General features: G+C 39.2%; 1 protein-coding gene across 1 annotated transcript; it reads left to right on the top strand.

The window, feature by feature from the left end:
- Nucleotides 1-7,050: 7,050 nt before the first annotated feature.
- Nucleotides 7,051-18,642, top strand: ak3 (adenylate kinase 3). The gene is made up of 5 exons (XM_036595840.1): nucleotides 7,051-7,361; nucleotides 9,787-9,906; nucleotides 10,882-11,054; nucleotides 15,401-15,519; nucleotides 17,227-18,642. The coding sequence occupies exons 1-5, from the start codon at nucleotides 7,214-7,216 to the stop codon at nucleotides 17,342-17,344; spliced, it is 678 nt and encodes a 225-aa protein (XP_036451733.1). The 5' UTR covers nucleotides 7,051-7,213; the 3' UTR covers nucleotides 17,345-18,642.
- The last annotated feature ends 1,435 nt before the right edge of the window (nucleotides 18,643-20,077 follow it).

Here is a 20,077-nt window from a genome sequence, read left to right as displayed (position 1 = left end):
ACTTTGTGACATTATAAAAATATCATTACTAATTCCTGAATAAAATGTAATTTCCCTTTCTTCCTGTGTCACCTTTCACTAGATCATGCGGGTTTCTAAACAGTGACGCCAGGGCCAATAAAGGTGTGGCTGTTATCGTGTGGTTTCACTTGATGCATTGTTGACCATTGTTGTTGTTCTTGTCCTTCTTATTACTATTGTTACTACTATTACAAAGTGCTTTACAGTAAAACTAAAACCACAACAGAGGAAAAAGAAGAAAAAGGACTAAACAACATATAGTAAACTACAAAGAGAAGAAACGAAAAAAATGATGCTAAATGATGAAAGCTGTATGTAGCTCTCTGAGCATTGTCCAATCTCGGTTGATATACCCAAACTCAGAGTCAGGAGACCTGATCAGATGGGAGTACTCCATCTTTGCTCTATTATGTAATAAAAGTTGAACAGGTTAGGTTGCACTGTAAAGACCGAATTGTGAAGTCAAGTTCGGATTTCCATTTGTGGTGCGTGTTGCAATCATCTTATGCAAATCATTTTTTTCACTCAGCAGGAAGTTGTGCTTCATATGAATACATACCAGTGTGACTGAATCATGTTTGTTTCTATCTACAACAACGCAGTACTTTCTGTGAAAAATCAGTTTTCTGAAAAACTCTCATTGAGTAATTCTTCCATATTTGCTTATTGAGCTCCATGTCCACACCTTGGCATACAAGCAACAAATCTGCCACCCTTAAACATGTGACACAAGTAAATGTCAAGGACAGCAAAGGCGAAAGCTGACGGTGATTATGTGATAAAAAGGTTTACACGCCACAGTGCATTTCCAAATATATCAACACTTGGGCTATACAACTGACAGATAAAGCTTTATTAGTAAGAGTAAAGGACGAGGGCCAACTTCGGAGGGAGTGCCATGCGGAACATACGGTGGCGTGATACTGATTGGGCCTTACAGCTAACAGTCTGTAAGCTGAGATCATCTTTGTATTTTCAGTGGAAACTGAACATGTCTAAAAAAAAACTAACCAATATCACAGTGTGGTTGAATCCTCTTTGTCTCTACCTAGAACAGCGTAGTGGTTTCTGTGATGGAAAGAGACAGCATATCCCCACTAATGTTTTGAGTATACAGCTATAAAGATTTCTGGGAAAGTGCCTTCACACTCTCACACCACAGAGCTCTACTCCAGGGCTTTGAGGATTAATTTGGTGTGTCTAGTTAATTAACATAACTTTCAGGGTGAATAGTTTTTTCAAGAGGTTTCTAACTATGACAGGCCTACATATTAGTAGACTATCATAATAACAGCCTATTAAACAATCACTTTTAATACTGTGGCAAAGACTATGACACAAATCAATAGTGAATGAAAAGGTAATACAGGAATCTGCACTAACATATCCATCAGGATGTCCACAGCGAGAGCCATAGATTTTCTAGGAAGATTAGACACTGCCATCTTGTGGTCATGTTAAAGAGTTGCAGCTGTTGCGAGAAGGGTCTGGCTGCAAGACATGCACTCTCAGCCTACATCCGCCGCCAGCCTATTGATGACGTCAGTGCACGCTCTGCCACGTGTTTTTGTCGGTTTTATGAGGAAAAACAGAGAATCACGTACTGTTTGGACAACAAGAGTTACACTGAATGTATATTAACGTTACCAGACTGATAATAAGATAATCAAATATGGAAACTTTCAAAATAAAACCTGCCACGACGATAAGAGTTAAATGTTGGGTTTATTCGCAGAAAAAACAAACTACTGAAAGTAATGAAAGCCATGCTGAAGACGGTTAGAACCGGTTATCAAAAACTGTAATACTGAATAAAATAGAACTTATTAAGGATTCTGAGAGGTTGTGCCAACATACAGTCAACGTAGTATCGATTACCTTTGCTGTCTCGTCAACGTCGTCACAACCTCCTAGAAAGTTGTCAGACAACGTTGTCTTAACTTTCTGAGGAATTACATTTCAACGTTGTGACAATGTAGAGAGCACCAAGCAGGCGACGCTGTGGGCACCAAAACAGTAGTCACAACGTACCTGTGTTTGCATGACCGTTGGTTTTGCTTCCTAACGGGAATTGGCTTGATGGCTGCTGTTAGAGGCCATTAGGAAACGATCATATTTATCTGGAATCAGTCCCAAAACACCTGATTAAACGACCAGAATCCTTTACACCGTGCTATCAACCCATCAGGAAAACACAGAATACCATTAGCGACTACTGAAAACCACCAGGAACCAGCAGACACTTTAATGGTTTCTATGATTTTTTCAGCAGGGAGGTACATTAAATGTAACTTTCTAGCCGTTTTATGGATGAAAAATGGATTACGTGATGATATCGCTAAGCAGCAGCAGCCAAAAGTTACCGCGCCTTTGGGCTGTTTCTGCTATTGTGGCAGAGAGTGCACGTGCCCATGACGTCACTGGGGCTGAGAGTGCATCTGGCTGAGAGTGCATGTCTGCAGCCTGACTCTATTGTGGGGGGCTGTTGCAGCTATAATAGCTGACCACAAGTTGCCTATTTATAAGAATATAGGGGCTTAGTATGCAGAGCTGTCCCTTGTATAAGCATTTGCTTAGGGACTCCAAACCCCCAGGGGGCTCCACAGGTACAGTTATGTGCAAAGTCACAGACCACCCTTCGTTTATTTCATGTCCAGTCGAAAAAGCCACTAAATACAAGTTCGAATTTTTCAGGAGATACTGAGGAGATATAAAATTATACACTTGCACAAAGTTTCCAAAACTGCAGGTTAAACATTTAACAATTAAATCTTTCATCTTTGAGAGAGAGGAGAAAATCAAGCTGCTTCAGATCTGAAAAAGTTCATGGGTGTTTCTGTTCATCCTTCCACTGTGAGAAGACAACTCAGCGCAATCAGTCTGAAAGGATGAGTAACTGTCAAGAAGCCTCACTGAGAAAAGAAAATTGATAAAAAAAAGAAAATTTGCACCAAAACTGGACATCTGAGATGTGGATAAGTCCAAATTTGCAATTGAAATTTCTTGAATTGTTAGAAAAAGAAAATGCAACCAACTTCTAAGACTGAACTTTGGAGGTGTGAAAAAATATGCCTGCAGATTTCTTTGAAAAATGAAAAGTGAGTCTCCTGAAAAGAATGGAAGCTGTAATAAAGGAAAAAAGTGAACACACTAAATTAGGAAGGCATCGATACTGACACTGCTATTGGGCCGATACCGTGATCATTTACTCAGTACACAGAATTCACAGACACCAACACACCGATACCCCCAGATACCTTGAGACGTAAGCTGAGTTTAGCTGCCACACTAATGAACGAACACAGTGAAGAGTTACTGATTGTGACAGTTGGGCACAAAGTTGTCGATCACTATAAACATTCTGTCTTGGCAGATTCCCACCAGACCTCCACTGTGTGATTTTAGCCAGTTTTAAACACACAATCACAGCCACTTCCCCAATATGAGTGGAGACACGTAGGCCAGCGAAACAGAGACAGAAAAAAAACTCAACGTCTGCTACCAAAGTCTGACTTTACTTTGTTTGACTGAATAGAATTCTTGTAAATAGGCTGCAGGGAGACTGTATTGTACTATCGTGTACATCACCGCCTGGTTTTAGCTTCAATGCACAGTGTTAGCAGCGCTGCTCAGTTTCTCAGTGTGTTTGCGCAGTACTCGGAGCTCAGAATATTATTTTGAGTGAAACAGCTTTATTTGGAATTGTTCATGGACAGAGCTGACTGTATAGGCTGCATTTCAGACAGTATGAACAGAGCATTTTGTACAGTGTGAATTTAGAAATTGTTGGCTTTGTCTGCACATGATGGACTGTTTAAATGTACAAACTCACTGAAGAACAAGATTTCTAAAATTGCACAGTGTATGTTTGGTTTAGAGGACATTCAGATACAGCTCAATCTGCCAAACAAAAGACCCCAAGAAGACAAACTCCTCAACTGAGCTCCTCAGATGCATTTTCTGCGGTCACTGTTGTTGAAGGACACAGATGAGGAGCAAAACTACAGCTGTACAGAAGTGCTTTTCTGACATTAAAAAAAACAAAGCCCACTCTTTTTCTACTCAGTACAAGGTAGCGTTAAATAATATAGCATGGCTAGCTGATGCACTTCATTTACACCACCAGCAACTTAATTGTAAGTAGATTACACAGTATGGTGTCGGACTCGCGATCGGCAAGAAACAAAAAAATATGTATTCAAATGTATTATATTGTTTTTAGTTGATAAAGCCAAAGTTTTCTGTTTGTACTTATGTACTTATACTTAATGGCCGTTTTAACTGGAAACTTAGTTAATGAAAGGTGGTCTCTGACTTTTGCACAGTACTAATTGTATTGTTTATTTACTTTGTTTTCTGTATTATTCATGTATTTTATTCATATATAAATTTTCTGTATATGCTTATTTATTAGCTTTTTTATGTATCGGTGGGGTGGGAAGCCAGTCCCCAAGTAGGATGCCACTTAAATGTGACTCAAATGTTCAGGAACACTTATGTTAGTATGTGTATGTACTTGACGGTTCGACTCAGGTGTGTTAGAACAGGTAAACTAGGAAAATATGCAGTGTGGGATGTTCTAGTCTGGAAGTCTGTTTTTTAAGTACAAAATTAAAGTTTCAAAATATATTATTCACTTTCTGGTTCATACTATCCAAATAATGAAAAAAAAACCCAGCCCATTTATAATTTGTAACGTCACAAAAAACATTGCACTCACATATGTCTGTCTATTCAGTCTGCAGCAGTTTAGCCCCACCTGTTGACAATGAAAGAATGTTTCAGTCCAGACTGCTTTTTGAATGAGACACAACACAGGCAGCCAATCAGAACAGAGTGCATTTACATATATCAATCTTAAAGGATTGTAAAGGATAAAGAGAGGTTGGCCACTTGTCCAATGATTTATGACTGTCTTTGGTGTATAAAACCACATAAACATCGTAAGTAGACTGCAGAAATGGAATACTCTAAAGTTGTAGGATATGGACCCTTTAAGTTTGTTCTCTGTATAGGATGTGCAACTTATACTTACGTATATTTACAGCAGTCCACTATAACCACACACATAAGAAGAGCTCATTTACAGGTCTAAAGAGACGCTGCCATTGTAGCTGAGCTTGCTAATCCTACTCAGAGAAGTTGTGCACGAATCTTCAAACCACACAACACAATGCATTGTGGGTATCCCCTATCCACTAGGGTATATCAGTTGTACACTACTTATTGCAGTGCATTGTGGGATTGTGTGAGTGCACTGGATCTTCTGCACTTTGTTTTTGGATACCGATAGAAAATGGCAGAACCCCAAAATAGTGCACTATATAGTGAATAGGGTGCAGTTTTGGACACAGTTTGAGACTCACTGCTGCACTCTATATGTTGTCTCATGCTATTAAGTATTGAAGCTATTAAGTGGTCTTTGTTTGGCTTATCATGACTCACTGTGCACACCTGTGCATTTTCTCAGCTAGTCAGCTATTTCTTTTTGCCCAAAGCCTTCTGTGCCTTACAGTGTGAGCAACTGTGGAGCAATTTGCACACCATTCTGCCAGTGGTGGGTTTAAAACATTTTACCAGGAGTGGCAGAGGGTGGCAGGATGTTTCAACAGGGTGGCAGTGTTACAGATGCTCTTGCAATTTTAATGTGTGATCAGGGGTGAGGAAAGGGGGATGTGGAGAGAGTTTGTAGTGTTTTTCCATCAATAGCAAAATAACTCTACCATTAATGGCAAAGCGGGACTGACCAGACGTACTCACAATGATAACGTGGGACCAGGAGAGGGGGTGGGGGAGTTATTGGAGAGTTATTCCACCGATAGCAAAATTACTCTCCCTTTAAAGGCGCAAATCACCCCACACCGAGGTGGAAGCCAATGACGTAGCAGTAATTTTGGGGTGGCATCTGGGGCGGCCAGTCGGATTATAGGAATGGCACTGGCCATTCTGGCCACCCCTTAAAAACCGGACAGGTATTACTCAAACACAGATAACTTTGCCAACTATCAGGCCTACTGACCCATACACAAGAAGCATCAGAAGCGTTATATAATCATATTATATAATAAATGGAGCAGAATCGGAGCCCTTTGTGTTCATGTGTCTACAATAAGCTATCGCCAACCCTCTGTGCGGTGGGACTGACCTTACTGTTGTATTTTCTTTCACCCACATTAAGGAAATTTCCTGCCTAGGACTGGCTTCCAGTGTCCAGACGTGGTTAGGAAGCAGTCACACTTACTCAGTTCCGCAGATGGAATGTTTTTTAAATTATAATACTTATAATACTCATCAATACTAATAATATAATACTATTATCCTTCACATTTAGTTTGGGGTGAGTTTGAATAAAGCTTTGGAATACCTCAGTTTTTATATCGTGTATATATATATATATATATATGTATATATATATATATATATATATATATATATATATATATATATATATATATGTGTGTGTGTGTGTGTGTGTGTGTATGTATATATATATATATATATATATATATATATATACACACCTCCGTTTGACCAGAGATATATATTAGTCCCTAGCTCATAATTTTGAGCTTTGTAAAAAGTAAACAAATAACTACAAACAAATAAATAGTAAACAATACAAATAAATTAATACTGCTGCATGCTTCTTACAAAGTTTTTTTTCTTACAAAGAAAAAGTTTACGTAAAAGTTTTTCGTAGCATGAGTTTGGACGCACAGCTGTGCAGTGCAGAGGCCACAAATCAAGTTTTTGTGACCGGAAGTTGTGCTCACAGGGGCTGAGGAGCAGTTCAGGCATGCCTGTGATACTCAAACGCAAACTCTTTCCGACACGCCTCTGCGAAAAAGTCCAAGAAAATGAAAAAACCCACAACTCAACAGTCAACTCCGAGCGTTTCGACTCTCTGACTCGTTGGCCAAGAGTCGACTCACACTTCCAGGCGAGTCAGAGAGGAAGAATCGACTCTTTTGGAGTCGACTCCCATAGTTTATCGCCCTCCTCCAAATCCACGTCACGGCTGTGTGGATTCCTGCAGGCTGAAGCTCTTCGTCGGTTCCTCCGTCTGACCAGAGATGGCCACACAACTCTGGACACCGCTAAACTAGGGCTGCTCGACTGCGTCTGCGTTTGGATTTTGACGTTGTTATCGTCCGGCTGTGAGACGTGTTTTCGTGCAGACAGGGCTTGCAAGATGGTCTTGGAAAGAATTTTCCGTGCAGTTATCATGGGTCCTCCGGGCTCAGGGAAAGGGACGGTGTCGAGCAGGATAGTGCAAAGTTTTGGACTCAAGCATCTGTCCAGCGGGGACATCCTGAGAACCAACATCAATGCGAAGACGGGTAAGATGGACAAGACGAGCTCTGACACAGTCTGTGTGTTAGAGAGGAAACGTCTTCTTTATCAGGGCATGTAGTTTAGCAGCAGCACGCAAGTCAGCTTCCTATCCGCCCGCTTCTCCCTCGATTTTTTTCCGTTCCACCTTAAATGGTGCAGCAGCTGCCAGAATGCTGCACCATTTAAGGTGGAACTGGAAAATTCGAATAAGAACGTGACTGCTGCCTCGTTTTTCCTCCTACTTTGGGGGGTTGGTGTGTGTGTTTATGTTGGGGGGGGGTCGGTTGTAGTCCTCCTCGATGTACTCCACCCAGGAGCATAAAAGGTGGAAAAGCTGCATGCATAGGTTACAGAATTCATGTAAGGGACAGTTACTCTGCACTTTAGCCGACTGTAAAGCTGTTAGTCATAACTTAGGCTGCAAATCATTGCTTGAATTGGTCATTAAGTAGGTAGGAGTGTCCTGCTGTTGTAATCTGCTCCCTCCCCCTAAACTCCTCCTAGTCCACCCACCACGTCTCATCAGCAGCGCTGGCCAGCGAGCTGGAGTTTCTTTCTTGTCCACCTCGCCTGATTAGCCACAGATCAGTGACCTTTGACCTTTTATTATTCTTATGGATCTTGAAACCCTTTTCTCCACTTGATCAACCACCATCAACTTAGTTTCAACACTAAATCTATTTAGTTCCAGCTTAATGCCCCTGATGACCTGATCATCTGAAATTGGTGAGATGTTAAAAACCTTTGTCCAGGTCTAATAGCAGTAGATGTAGCAGGTTTGCACTCCGTTTTACAGGCACAGCTTCACTTGCTGGCGAAATATATAACATCCAATCCAACAGTGCATTTTGATTTAGGCTAAAAAGGCATACTACAGTTATTATGTCAGATTTAAAGTTATTCAAAACGGTTTGATGTGAAATGCTTTTTCTAAGTCAGAATTGTTCACAGTGGTGGTGATAGGAACCAGACATCTGAAGGGTTTAATGCCACTAAAGGCTCCCTGACCGAAAGACCTGATTACGTGAAACGGTTATACACAACTTGGCGCCCGAGACGTTGCTTTACATTAAAGTTTTGTCCTAAAACATAAAATACATTCACAATGGAGAGGTACATGCAGAGTGTTGTGAGACAAAATAGTCCCTAAAGAAAATGTATTTTCTAGATTTACTGTTACATAAAAAAAAAATTGACATTACATATAAAAACTCATGGCTTATTTTGGATTGCACCCCTGTACCCCTTGTGTTTAAAACAGGTTGACCTTCTGACTGATAGCTGTGATTGAAGATGTTGTGTAGACTCTAAGATTAGATGATTAACAGTGACATACAGTGACTTTTAACAAAGGAAACAAAGGAAAACTACTAATGTTTGATCATAGTTGATGGGATTTTCTGTTAAATAGCACGTGCTAGGACATGGTAGTACTTCCCTAAAGCACAAATCACCTGTGAAAGGACCCTGATGTCCTTGGAGGCTTGTGAAGCGTGCCATGCGCTAAGAAAAAATCTGGAGTACATTTACCCAAACACTGCACTGACCAGAGGTCACAAGAACACCCTTGAAGAACTCTTGGGGAAAAGAAAATAATATATATATATATATATATATATTATATATATTATATTATATATATATATATATATATATAATTATGTGTGTATGTATAAAATCAAGAGTACATTTTGTTTAAACCCGAAGCAAAGCGACAGAGTGCCTGACTGATAATGGTAATATTAATGGAGCTTAATCTAAGAATCCAGTGCATTTCCAGGATTTTCCTGTTTTGCAGACACAGCTCAACGCTTTGTTAAATAATAAATCCACTTTAATCTCATACTGGACAAACGGCTCTTTAACCCAGGGGTGGGGAACTGAGGGCCAGAGTCCAGCACAATTGGGTGATTTCCTTTTTTTTGCATACAAACTAAACCTGCTTATTAGTTGATGAGTTGAATCAGGTGTGTCTGAGTAGGAATTTCACCAAATCGTGCAGGAATCCAGCCCTCCAGGACTGGAGTTCCCCAACCCTGCTTTAACGCAAATGCACAAATAATGCACAGTCTCAAATAACCCAACTCTCATAGGTTTTGCAATAATGTCTGAATTCAGTGACCTCTGGGGGTATTATTATGTGTCACATTGTTACATTAGGTGTTATATTGGGCAATCTAGACAATGACATCATTTTGCATATGACTACTATGAGCTACTTTATAGGCAGGTTTCACATGGGGTCAGTGCTAACTGATCGACTGCCACTTTGATGTGCTCATTTGGAACACTATATTTTAAAAGCATAAGAAGCATAAGATTTGCTTGCATAGTTGTCATTAACAGCACACATACTTAAGCCATCGTTCTGTCAGAGCCATGTGTTTCCATTTATTGTGCTGATGATCATTTTTCTTCTGGTTTGTGCAGAATTGGGTCTTCTGGTGAAGTCATGCATAGACCAGGGTCAGCTGATCCCTGATGATGTCATCTCTCGCCTCATGCTGTCCCACCTTAAAGACATGGATCAGAGCAGCTGGCTCTTAGATGGTAAAACACACTCATAAAGCCCTCAGCATACAAACGTTGCACTCCCAGGCATTTACACTGACACTGTCCTTTATTTATTAGGCTCAGAAATTAACACTGCTGGCAAGCAGTGAACTGCAGCTGAAATGCTTAATCCTCCTGCAATGTATTAAAGCTACAGAAGATTTTTGGACTATTTTTAGTGGGTCACCTCAGAGAATAAAGAACTAAGGCTCAGTGCATAAGCAGGATTACATCTAGGCTGTGAGATTGCTGTTTAAACCTCAACAGCAAAACATGATCATTACTGTGTCTTGAACATGCTTCTGCATAATTTTGAATTGAGTTCCTTTTGAAATGTAAAAAGTGTAGAATAAACACACAATAATACTAAAACAATTATTATTATTACTACTATTATTATTATTATTATAATTATTATTCAATGTGTTATTAGTACCCGCGACCCAGAAGGATAAACGTAAGAAAGCTTAGAAAATGTTTTTGTGTGTGTTATTAGTAGTATTAAGAATATGAATATGCATGAAGACAACACAATATTATTATTATTATTACACAACAGTATTTTTATATGTAGATTCAAATCGTTAATAATAATTATTGATAATTAATTAACCAATTTAACCATTTAATTAATTAATTATACAACCATAACTGTAACCATAAGAATAAAAAAGTAATATTTGTTGTTGATTTACTTATTTTTAAATCTGTTCTGCAGTTTTACAAGCAGATACTGAAATCTTTTTATATATATACACATTGATACACCATTATAGTGGTGTTTTGTGAAAGTAATATAAAGGAAGGAACCTCTGAATAGTGAAAGAGTGAATGCCACAGTGGAGATATTGTCCTCTATAACGGCTCAGTCTGAGTGCTCGCCAGACTTGTTTGTGTTGGAAGCAGAGGGGGCAACGTAACCATGAGAGACCCTCCTGTTCACTTGCTTTCTCTCTGCGACACTCTTGGCAGGTTTCCCTCGGACTGTAGCACAGGCAGAGAGTTTGGACAGCATGTGCACTGTGGACACGGTCATCAACCTGGATGTGCCTTTCCAGACCATTAAGGAGCGCCTGACTTCACGCTGGGTGCACATGCCCAGCGGTCGTGTCTACAACGTAGACTTCAACCCACCCAAGATACCAGTGAGTATGCATTATCAACAGGGTTTTGATCCAGCATGTAGTGTGTTCAGACTGTACAAATACTAAAAGTATCAGAGGGGAAACCTGTATTTAACTTTAAAAGTATTGTAGTAATACTCTCATTTCATTAATAAGCTTTGGTTGGAAACAACTTCCAACGGAAACTTGTCCAGTCAGAATGTTTTTTCTTCATGGCGTCTAGACAGATACAGCTAAGCCAGCTCTTTCATTGGTCAGACCTGGACTAAAGGCCTATTAGCCACTAACATACTAGTGGCTAGGAAGTGACAGAAATCAAGCAACCAGGTTTTGATTTGCAATGAGTGGGACCAGTTTTGTGAGAAAATGTTAGTCTAAGCCTTCTGAAAGTCTTAGATACGCCCCTGAATAGGAAAAGCAGTCTGACGTTTCAGCCAGTCAGATGTTAGGAATGGTAAACTGTGGCGGCAGCTCTGTGCCAGCACACTTTACTGAGTTACTGTAAAACTACTACCAGGTAAAATATACATTCATGTCTGTTACAAGCGTCACATAAAACATTGAAAAACATGTCTTTCACTCAATTCAAATGCAGGTGTTTAATCTAGAACAACCAAACGGTCCATGTGAATCGTCATTAGCTTAGTGCTAACATACTACTAGAATCCCATAGGGGTGCTAGCATCTTTGGCTTGAACTGAAGGCCTAGTCCTAATTGTCACAATAGTAAATTTAGGCTTCAAGATGGCTGCTGCTTCTCCATTTTAGCTATGTATCAGAACTTTGCCCACTTCTCTAGAGAAGTATGTCATACAGAACCACATAAGCAGGAGAATACTTTGTTTGAGGCAAGTGTGTGATGTTTTAGGCATGCATTTTGCATTATGCTCATTGGTGGCTGTGAGCTTTTCTTACTTGTTAGCTTCATTAGCCTTGCAGTTCCAGTTCTAATTCTCACTCTTTTATAATGAGCATAAAAGCCCAAAAGCACCAAGACAGCATCATCAGTTCTATTTGGAAAGACTCACAGTGCTGGGAGGAAGACACAAACAGCTAATGAGGTCATTAAGTTGAAATAGGACACGGTTCTTCCTCAGACTGGGCTAAATGACAGATTAGGGATAAAAGACAGATAAGATCAGTACTTTTGTTTGCTGAGGAGTTTACAGCAGAGAGACCTTTGGTCTGGTCCATGCAGTTAAAAGTGGGTCATTCTGAGGCCTTGGCTTGCCCAAGGGTTCTATTGAGTAAATAGGAGAAACCAGAGCCGTTCTTGGCCACCTTGAGAGACATGGATATATATGGCTAAGCAGAGTGGTAAACACAGGGTTGGTTGAAATACTTTGAAAACGTCCTGATGGCTGAATAATGAATATGCTGCCCTAAATGTACGCAGTAATGTATTTTGAAAAAAAAAATCATCAGTAAAGTAGAGAAACTTTTTCAGCCAACATTGAGAATGCATGGTAAAAAACAGGGGCAGCCATTGTATTAGCATCCATCAATACTGGTATTACTGGTTAGCATTTGCTTTGGATGGTGAATTTGTTATTTACTATTAATAGAATTTATCTAGAATTCCAGAGATGCATAGACTGGAAACATGCGAAAGACTACTCAGGTTGTTTAAACCAGTTGTCTTTATACTGCTCCACTATCACTTCATGTTGTACATTACTGTACAAGTCAGAGACCACCCACAATGTATTCAATTTCTAGTTAAAACAGCCATTAAGTACAAGTTATTTACTTTTCAGTGTCAGGCAAAAAACAAAAACAAATATTTAACATAAAATTTGTAACATACGGGCTGAGGCAGGTTGCAAGTGTGAAGTGACTTTATTAAGGGCATTCTGGTACTCACTGATGTAGCAGACAGGGGTCAACATACAGGCCAAGCAGGCAGGACCATAATCAGACAAAACCAGTGAAAAGCACCACAAGAAAAGAACACAGAGACTTTGCAAGCACATGGTGGAAACAAAGGGGTATATAAAGCAGTCTTAATGAGTCCAAAAGGAGCTGCACGTGTGTGGGAGGGGCGAAGAGTGGGCGGAGCCAGGGAGAGTCCAAGTCCCGTCTCCCCAGGAGGGGTGTGGAACAAAATTACACAGTCTCAGCAACTAAATATAATTTTAACATTCATTATTTAGTGTGTTCACTCTTTACCTTTATAACAGCTTTCATTCCTTTTGGGAGACTTTCTTATAGTTTTTCAAAGAAATCTGCAGAGACATTTTTTCCACACCTAAAAGTTCAGTAAGACATTCAATGATGTTGAGTCTGGGCTCTGTGCCTAATGGCCTTTTTGACTGAACATTTAATAAATCAAGGGTCTGACTTTTGCCCAGAATTGTGTGTTTTTGAATTTAATTTGGTGAGATATTTTAAAGAGTGTCCTATAATACATGTAAAGTGACTGTATCTGAACTCTGCCTTTTAAAAACATATCAAGGAATGAATACAGAGCATTTTTGTATTCTGAATTTTTTTCAATGTGGGTACAGGCAATGATATTCTACTGAATGCTCACTTATTTTGGTGTGCTTGTTTCCTTGCTGATGCCGTCTGTTCTTGGAAAAGGAGGCGGTTAAGAAATATGAAACCTCACAAAACTAAAAGCCAAGATTCCGGGGTTAAACATCTGCTTGGATTGCTTGTTTTCATTCACAGCACTACTCGCTAAAGAAACTGCTGCTATGGTTCAGCAAAGACTTTTTAAATCAATGGCTCATCAGAAATAAAATGTACAACTTTCCCCTTACCCAGAATTTACAGCTGTATGCAAAGCTTTGGACACCACTGGTCAAATTGCAGAATTTGTTGTTTTTTTTTAAGTGAAAAGAAGAAAACACAACCTCTGCAGAAAAATGTTTGAACAAATCTGCAAATCTTAATGTATAGTTATTTTTTATACTAGATATTTAATTAACTTAAAAAAATGTAAATGAATTAACTTAAAAAATGGTAATCATTGCTTGTGGAAATGTTAGGACACTCTTAATTCAACAAAATTAGCCCATTACTTATATTAATTAATTATTAATTAAAGGACTGGTTAGGCAGGTTAAGAAGTCAGCTAATAACGATTCCAGAGTGCAGTAAATCCTGTCACTCTTCAAACCATTTGCTAACACTCAACAACCACATTCTCCTCTAAGCAGCTGGCTGAGGATCTAAAATGATCCAAAACATACAATAAAATCCACTATAAAATACGAAACGCAAGCTTTTAGAGTGGCCCTCATTGTCAATCATTGAAAATCTGTGGGTATATCTTAAATATGCTGTGCATGCAAGAGGCCAGTGAATAAGGAAGTGGGTGAACATTCTTAAAACATGAATAGAAAAAGACTTCTGTTATATTAGCCTCTCAGCTCCATGGGGGAACCACTCCTTTGAACAACTGTATTCAGTATTTAATCTACTGCACACGCGTTACAGTAAAACCATTCATTTTCCCTCTTGTTGTTCTAAAGTCCACTGTACGCATTTATTGCACCAAAATGTCTACACAGCAGAATTTTGAAGCTGGGCTATTCAAAGCTTGCTAGGCTGTAGACAACCACTGTTCAGACTGCAGGACTTCCGTTGTTTACATCTGATGTACAGGAACCACTGTGGTGTGAAACTGCGGTGCATTCCAGTCACGAGTGCAGTTTCTGTATTGCGGAGAAAAAGCTCAGTGGAAGAGTTCATGCGAAGGTCATTTCTGCTATAACTTTTGAGAAACCGCTGCTCTCCCTTTCTGTTTGTTTACAGATATACATGCTTTCCACAGGAGGCAGTCTTTGTTTCACCATCTGTTAAAAACCTGGGCTGGAGTAGAAGCACTGTTAGGCCTACTTGTACTTTAGCACACACATTCAAAAGCAGTGGAAGAGTAGCTGAGTTTGAATAAGTCATATAGTTTTTTTTTGCTGGATACTGTGGTTAAAGCTTAATTTTGAGCTGAAATCAGCCTACACAACCTAAATTCTGACTGTCTATAGTAGCCTGCAAATTAGACAGCTAATTTTGGACTGAAGCTATGTGAGGGTGTGGAGAGTACTGATAAGAAATGATAAGGGTCAGGGTGTGTAGGATTGTTAAAATGCTCGGTGGTAGTGCATTGAAATGTGACTGTTACTAGAGCAAAGAAAAATAGTATATCATTCAGCTCATGCTCTGTAGTAACTAACAATACTACTGCTAAAAACACTTACAAATTTGGGTTGGAAAACACTCACAAAAAAGTGACTGAAGGACATGTAATCATTAACTTCACCTTGGCAGTACTAATAGATTTGCTATGCTTCCAGTGCCTTAAGCTCTAATGATCAAAGTGTTAAAGAAACATTGTCAGCGTTTCTGTTTGTGCACTGCAGGGTCTTGATGATGTCACAGGAGAGCCTTTGACCCAGAGGGATGATGACACACCTGAAACAGTGACCCGCAGGCTGAAGGCCTACGAGTACCAGACTCAACCAGTTCTAGAGTATTACAGGTAAAAAATGACTTGAGTTCAGTCTTAGAACCTATAGCAGATCTTCAAATGAAACACCACAGCATTTAGTGCACCTCAATTAAATATGAATTGTGGCCATTTACAGTACTGTGCAAAAGTCTTAGGCAGCCAGGAAAATGGTTGAAAAAACATTTATCTTGGCACTAAGTTTGTTTTTGCTGGTAAAACATCATATGACATTAGATTGATACAAACAAATGTATGTACAGTAAAGCATAGGAATTTAGGTTTATAAAATGTGATTTATATCTTGGTTAGATGAATACAGACAGAAGATCACAGTTTGGTTCCTAAATTGTTGGTGCATTCCAACCACTATAAGAATTTAATAGTAATATGATACTGCTACTACTATTACTATGAATAATAACAAACATACATACATACATACATCAACAGCAAACACATACACACAGATCTCCAGCTGGCGTTTTCCGGACTTTTCACTAGGGGTGAAAGGTTAATTGTTTTTATATAAAAATCGCAGTTTGAAAGCATGGATTTTTCATATCAAAAGAGCTGGAATTTAAACTGTACATTATTCAGTATTGTTTTAACAAGTTGTAAATGGAGAAATACTAAGAACACTGAACTTGTGACAGTCTGGCATTCTGGCGTACGACATTCAGTGTTCAATCCTTAAGTCTAACAAAAATGACTGTGAGGGTCTTCTTAATAAAAAAATAAGGCCTGGATATTGCTTTATAGAAGAAGTTGCATTTAAATCACAATTACAATATTGGTCAGAGTCAGAGTATTGGTCAGACTTAAGGAGTCTGACTGGGCCTTAGCCTGGGAGACTTTTCACTGTGAAGGTGGAGTCTGACTGGGCCACATGGTCGGTGGAGTTTTCTTCTTGCCAGCTAGGACTGTGTGTGTGTGTGTGTGTGTGTGTGTGTGTGTGTGTGTGTGTGTGTGTGTTTTGTTTGCTGTTGTTTTTTGTTTACTGTTGGTTTGAAGCCCCGACAGACGCCACATTTGCGGTGAAAAATCTAGCGGCCCCCGACCCAGCCAAACTCCATGTTAGCGGTGAAAAGTCACCTGGCCCATGGCCCAGCCAAACTCTGCCTTTGTGGTAAAAAGTCTCTCAGCTAGCAGCCCGGCCAATCTCTGCCTTCACAGTACAATCATTTTCATTTCAGTGTTTCACATACTGCTCTACATTAAATCAAACAGGCAGAATTATGCTCTCTTTGTCGTTGGGGAGTGTTTTTTAAGTACTGACGATATCTTTGGTACGGTCAGAACAGCATAATGTGATGTAATGCAGTGTAATATATCACCATAATGATGAAGATCATCGTATTGCCCACACTGACGTTTGAACACAGATTTAACCAATTTTACAAAATGACCAAACATTATTGAATTCTATATTAATTTAGCAAGTAATTAAAAAAATGGTGCTGCTTGTGGAATTATCTTGGCAGCCACAACCTACTACGTCAGTGACTACATTTCCTCAAGGAAGAATTTATACTTGTGATTGTTATTAATGAAAAAGATTGAACATCGGTATATTTTATCATATCGTGTCTTGTTGCTTTTATGAAAGCAACAAACCACTCACGACTGTTTCATGCTCCATAACAACACCCCTCAACCGTGGTGAAATCACTAATGTGTCTCCTGTGGCTTGTTGCTTAAATAATTAATATAATATATACTTTGCAATTAATTTAACAGGAGTAAAGGAGTGTTGGAAACTTTCACTGGGACTGAAACCAACAAGATATGGCCGCACATTCATGCCTTCCTCTCCAAGAAGCTCCCACACACTCAGGAGGCCAGGGGACAGGTTTAGATCACATCACCTCTGACACTTGAAGCAGTAGAAACCAGCCTGCTTACAATGGCCATGAAGAATGACGTCCAAAGCACAAAGTGCCGACTACTGCAAAGAGCCTTATTTGTGGACAAAGACCACTAAAGTACTACATAAGAGCCTTCAGTCTGTGTCTGGCTTTGCATAAGCCTTCTTGAGAAAGGGTACAATTGGCCAAACTGTGCGACTGCAGCTTAACCTGTGGAATTTGAGCTTCAGTTTTTCCATTTCCTGCTACTTTAGTTGACCAATGTTTTTATGTCGGCGATTATACTCACGAGAATCACTGTGCAGAGGAAGGGAATCCGCTGTAGTCCTGCATTTTGCACTCTGTCTTAAAAAGAGTTATACTCTTTCACATATTGCCTTAGCACCTCCTCCCTTAGGTGTGATAGATTAAACAGGGGCTACAGGGTGATTTTTAGACTAGTGATTTTAGAGTCTTGGGGGGAATTTCTTTATCTTTGAAATCGGTATTATGTCAGTTTTAATAGTAAGAGATTGTAGAATGTAATTCTGTACTGCTAAGCCATGCACTAATAGATTTAAGCTAAATCATTTTTAAAGTATTATGATTTTTACATTATTTTTGTTCATTATGAATTTAAAATGCATTAATGTGAGTTTGAGTTTTAGAGCATGTTCTTCTATTCAACACTAGCCGCTGTCAATAATGCAACAGTTTCCTGCCATTGGAAAACAATTATAATCAGTGAGCGCACACTTATGTTGCACAGTTTGAGAACCAGACTGGAAATGTGTCAAAGAGGGTTTATTGTTTCATAATGGATGGTGGTCTGGGGGGGATGCTTCTATTAAAACAAACTCTGCTCAAAATGGGCCATGACACAGTTTATAACACCACTGACTGAATGATGTTACAGTATTTCCTGGTTTTGCTTGGGAGCCATATCTACCCATACTTTAATTATTACAGGATTGTATTTTTCATAATTTTAGCTAACAGTGTTCCTCACAGAGTAGCCTTAGGTGAAACCACTCCTGTATTGGCAAAATGATGCCAAATCTATTCATTCTGAGAGAATTCTGTCTAAGACTAAATTGAACTCCCCTTCACTTTTTAAATGATTTGCACAAACATTTTTAGAATGTCTATTTTTAGAACGGATAATAAGGGTAATGATGGTTTTTTTCCTGATCATCATGTTATTTTCAATAAAAAGTCAACTTTTTTAGAAATATCATTGACATTTATTACTGATTCCATGTTACTGTGTTGACTGAAAAAAATAAAAAGAAAGCATGTTTAAATAGTATGTAGTAAAAGCGTGTCTATGTAGATCATTCCTCTGATTGCAAACTGCATGCATTTTTGATTTGTACCTGATAAATTTCTACAACATTATCTCTGCCTTTAAAGGACAATTACCTCTTTTTAGTCTTTTATTAGAAAAAAAGAAACAGAACTGTTTTGGAAAGCTTTTCACCTGAAAGTTAATTTTAGCCTCTTATCCAGATTAAAGCCAGCAGCAATCACTCACTATGACTCAGCTGTTAAAACCACCACTGTCCAGCTAAATGACTGCACTCCAGTACAGTTACAGAAACACAACTCAACATTTAAAGGGCTGATTTCCTGGTTAAGCCTAATCTTCTGCTAAACTGCAATGTGCTCTACCTTTATAAATTCTATTGTCTAAATTTAGGGTTAATCTGGATCTGGGAAATTGGTCCACATGTAGTTTGCAATTGCGAGGATGCAATGGTGAGTCCCATCCTCAGTCCTGAAACCCCCTGCACTGGAGAGTTTCATGTTTTGCCTGCTGCAACGAGTCATTTTGTTTAGTAATTATCAAACCTTCAATGACATCAGGGCCCTTCTAAGGGTAGGAGCGCTGATCTAGGATCAGACTCCTCTTATTTACTATAGCTTTACTTACAGGAACAGATCCTAGATCAGAACCTTTAATCTAAGAGGCTTTGTGAATAAGGGCCCAGATGTATAAAAGCAGGGGGAAGAAAAATGAAAAATACTGGAAGCCCCCTGTGACTAAAGTTGGAAGACACTGGCCAACACTGAAGAATTTCAACATGTATTTTTTAAAACAATCTAGTCATTGATACATAAACAAGTCATTCAGAGTGGTTTGACATGAAATAATTCATTGTAGAGAAACGTACTGACTGAGATTTTCTTTACAGTGGTGGTGATGGGAACCTGCGGTCGTAATGTCTACAACACAAATACAGTCATTTTATTTATTATCCAAGATCACCAGTATACAAGTGTCTTTTGCTGTTTTACATGTTACCTTGATAACAGCAAAATAGAGGTAAATCTGAAATATCTGCATGTATTGCAAAAACATGCTTTAGGCCAGGCAAACTGGGGACCTTCCAGGCCAAAGTGCTATGGAGATTAGTGTTCACCCTCATCTAACACTCTGAATTCAGTTTGTGAAGGCCTTGCTAATTAGCTGATGAGCTGAATCAGGTGTGTCTAATGAGGCAGCGTGCTGACGTCTGCAGTGTTTTGGCCCATGAGGAGACTGACACGTGCTTTAGGCCAATACCTATTTGCACAGCTAGCATAAAACAATGTCTCAGGCATCAGGCAATGTGTTTATAACCAATCATGTAACAGCTTTCTGTGAAGTAGCTTTGAGAGGCATTAAACTCTTTAGGGCCCATACTGACAAGGCGTTTCAGATAGAGGTGCTAATCTACAAACTCAATTCCCAAAAAGTTGAA

Source organism: Colossoma macropomum, unplaced genomic scaffold, assembly GCF_904425465.1.
Source record: "Colossoma macropomum unplaced genomic scaffold, Colossoma_macropomum, whole genome shotgun sequence".
Lineage (NCBI taxonomy): Eukaryota > Metazoa > Chordata > Actinopteri > Characiformes > Serrasalmidae > Colossoma > Colossoma macropomum.
The sequence above is the reverse complement of the archived record's forward strand: the minus strand, read 5'-3'. Positions and strand labels throughout refer to the sequence as shown.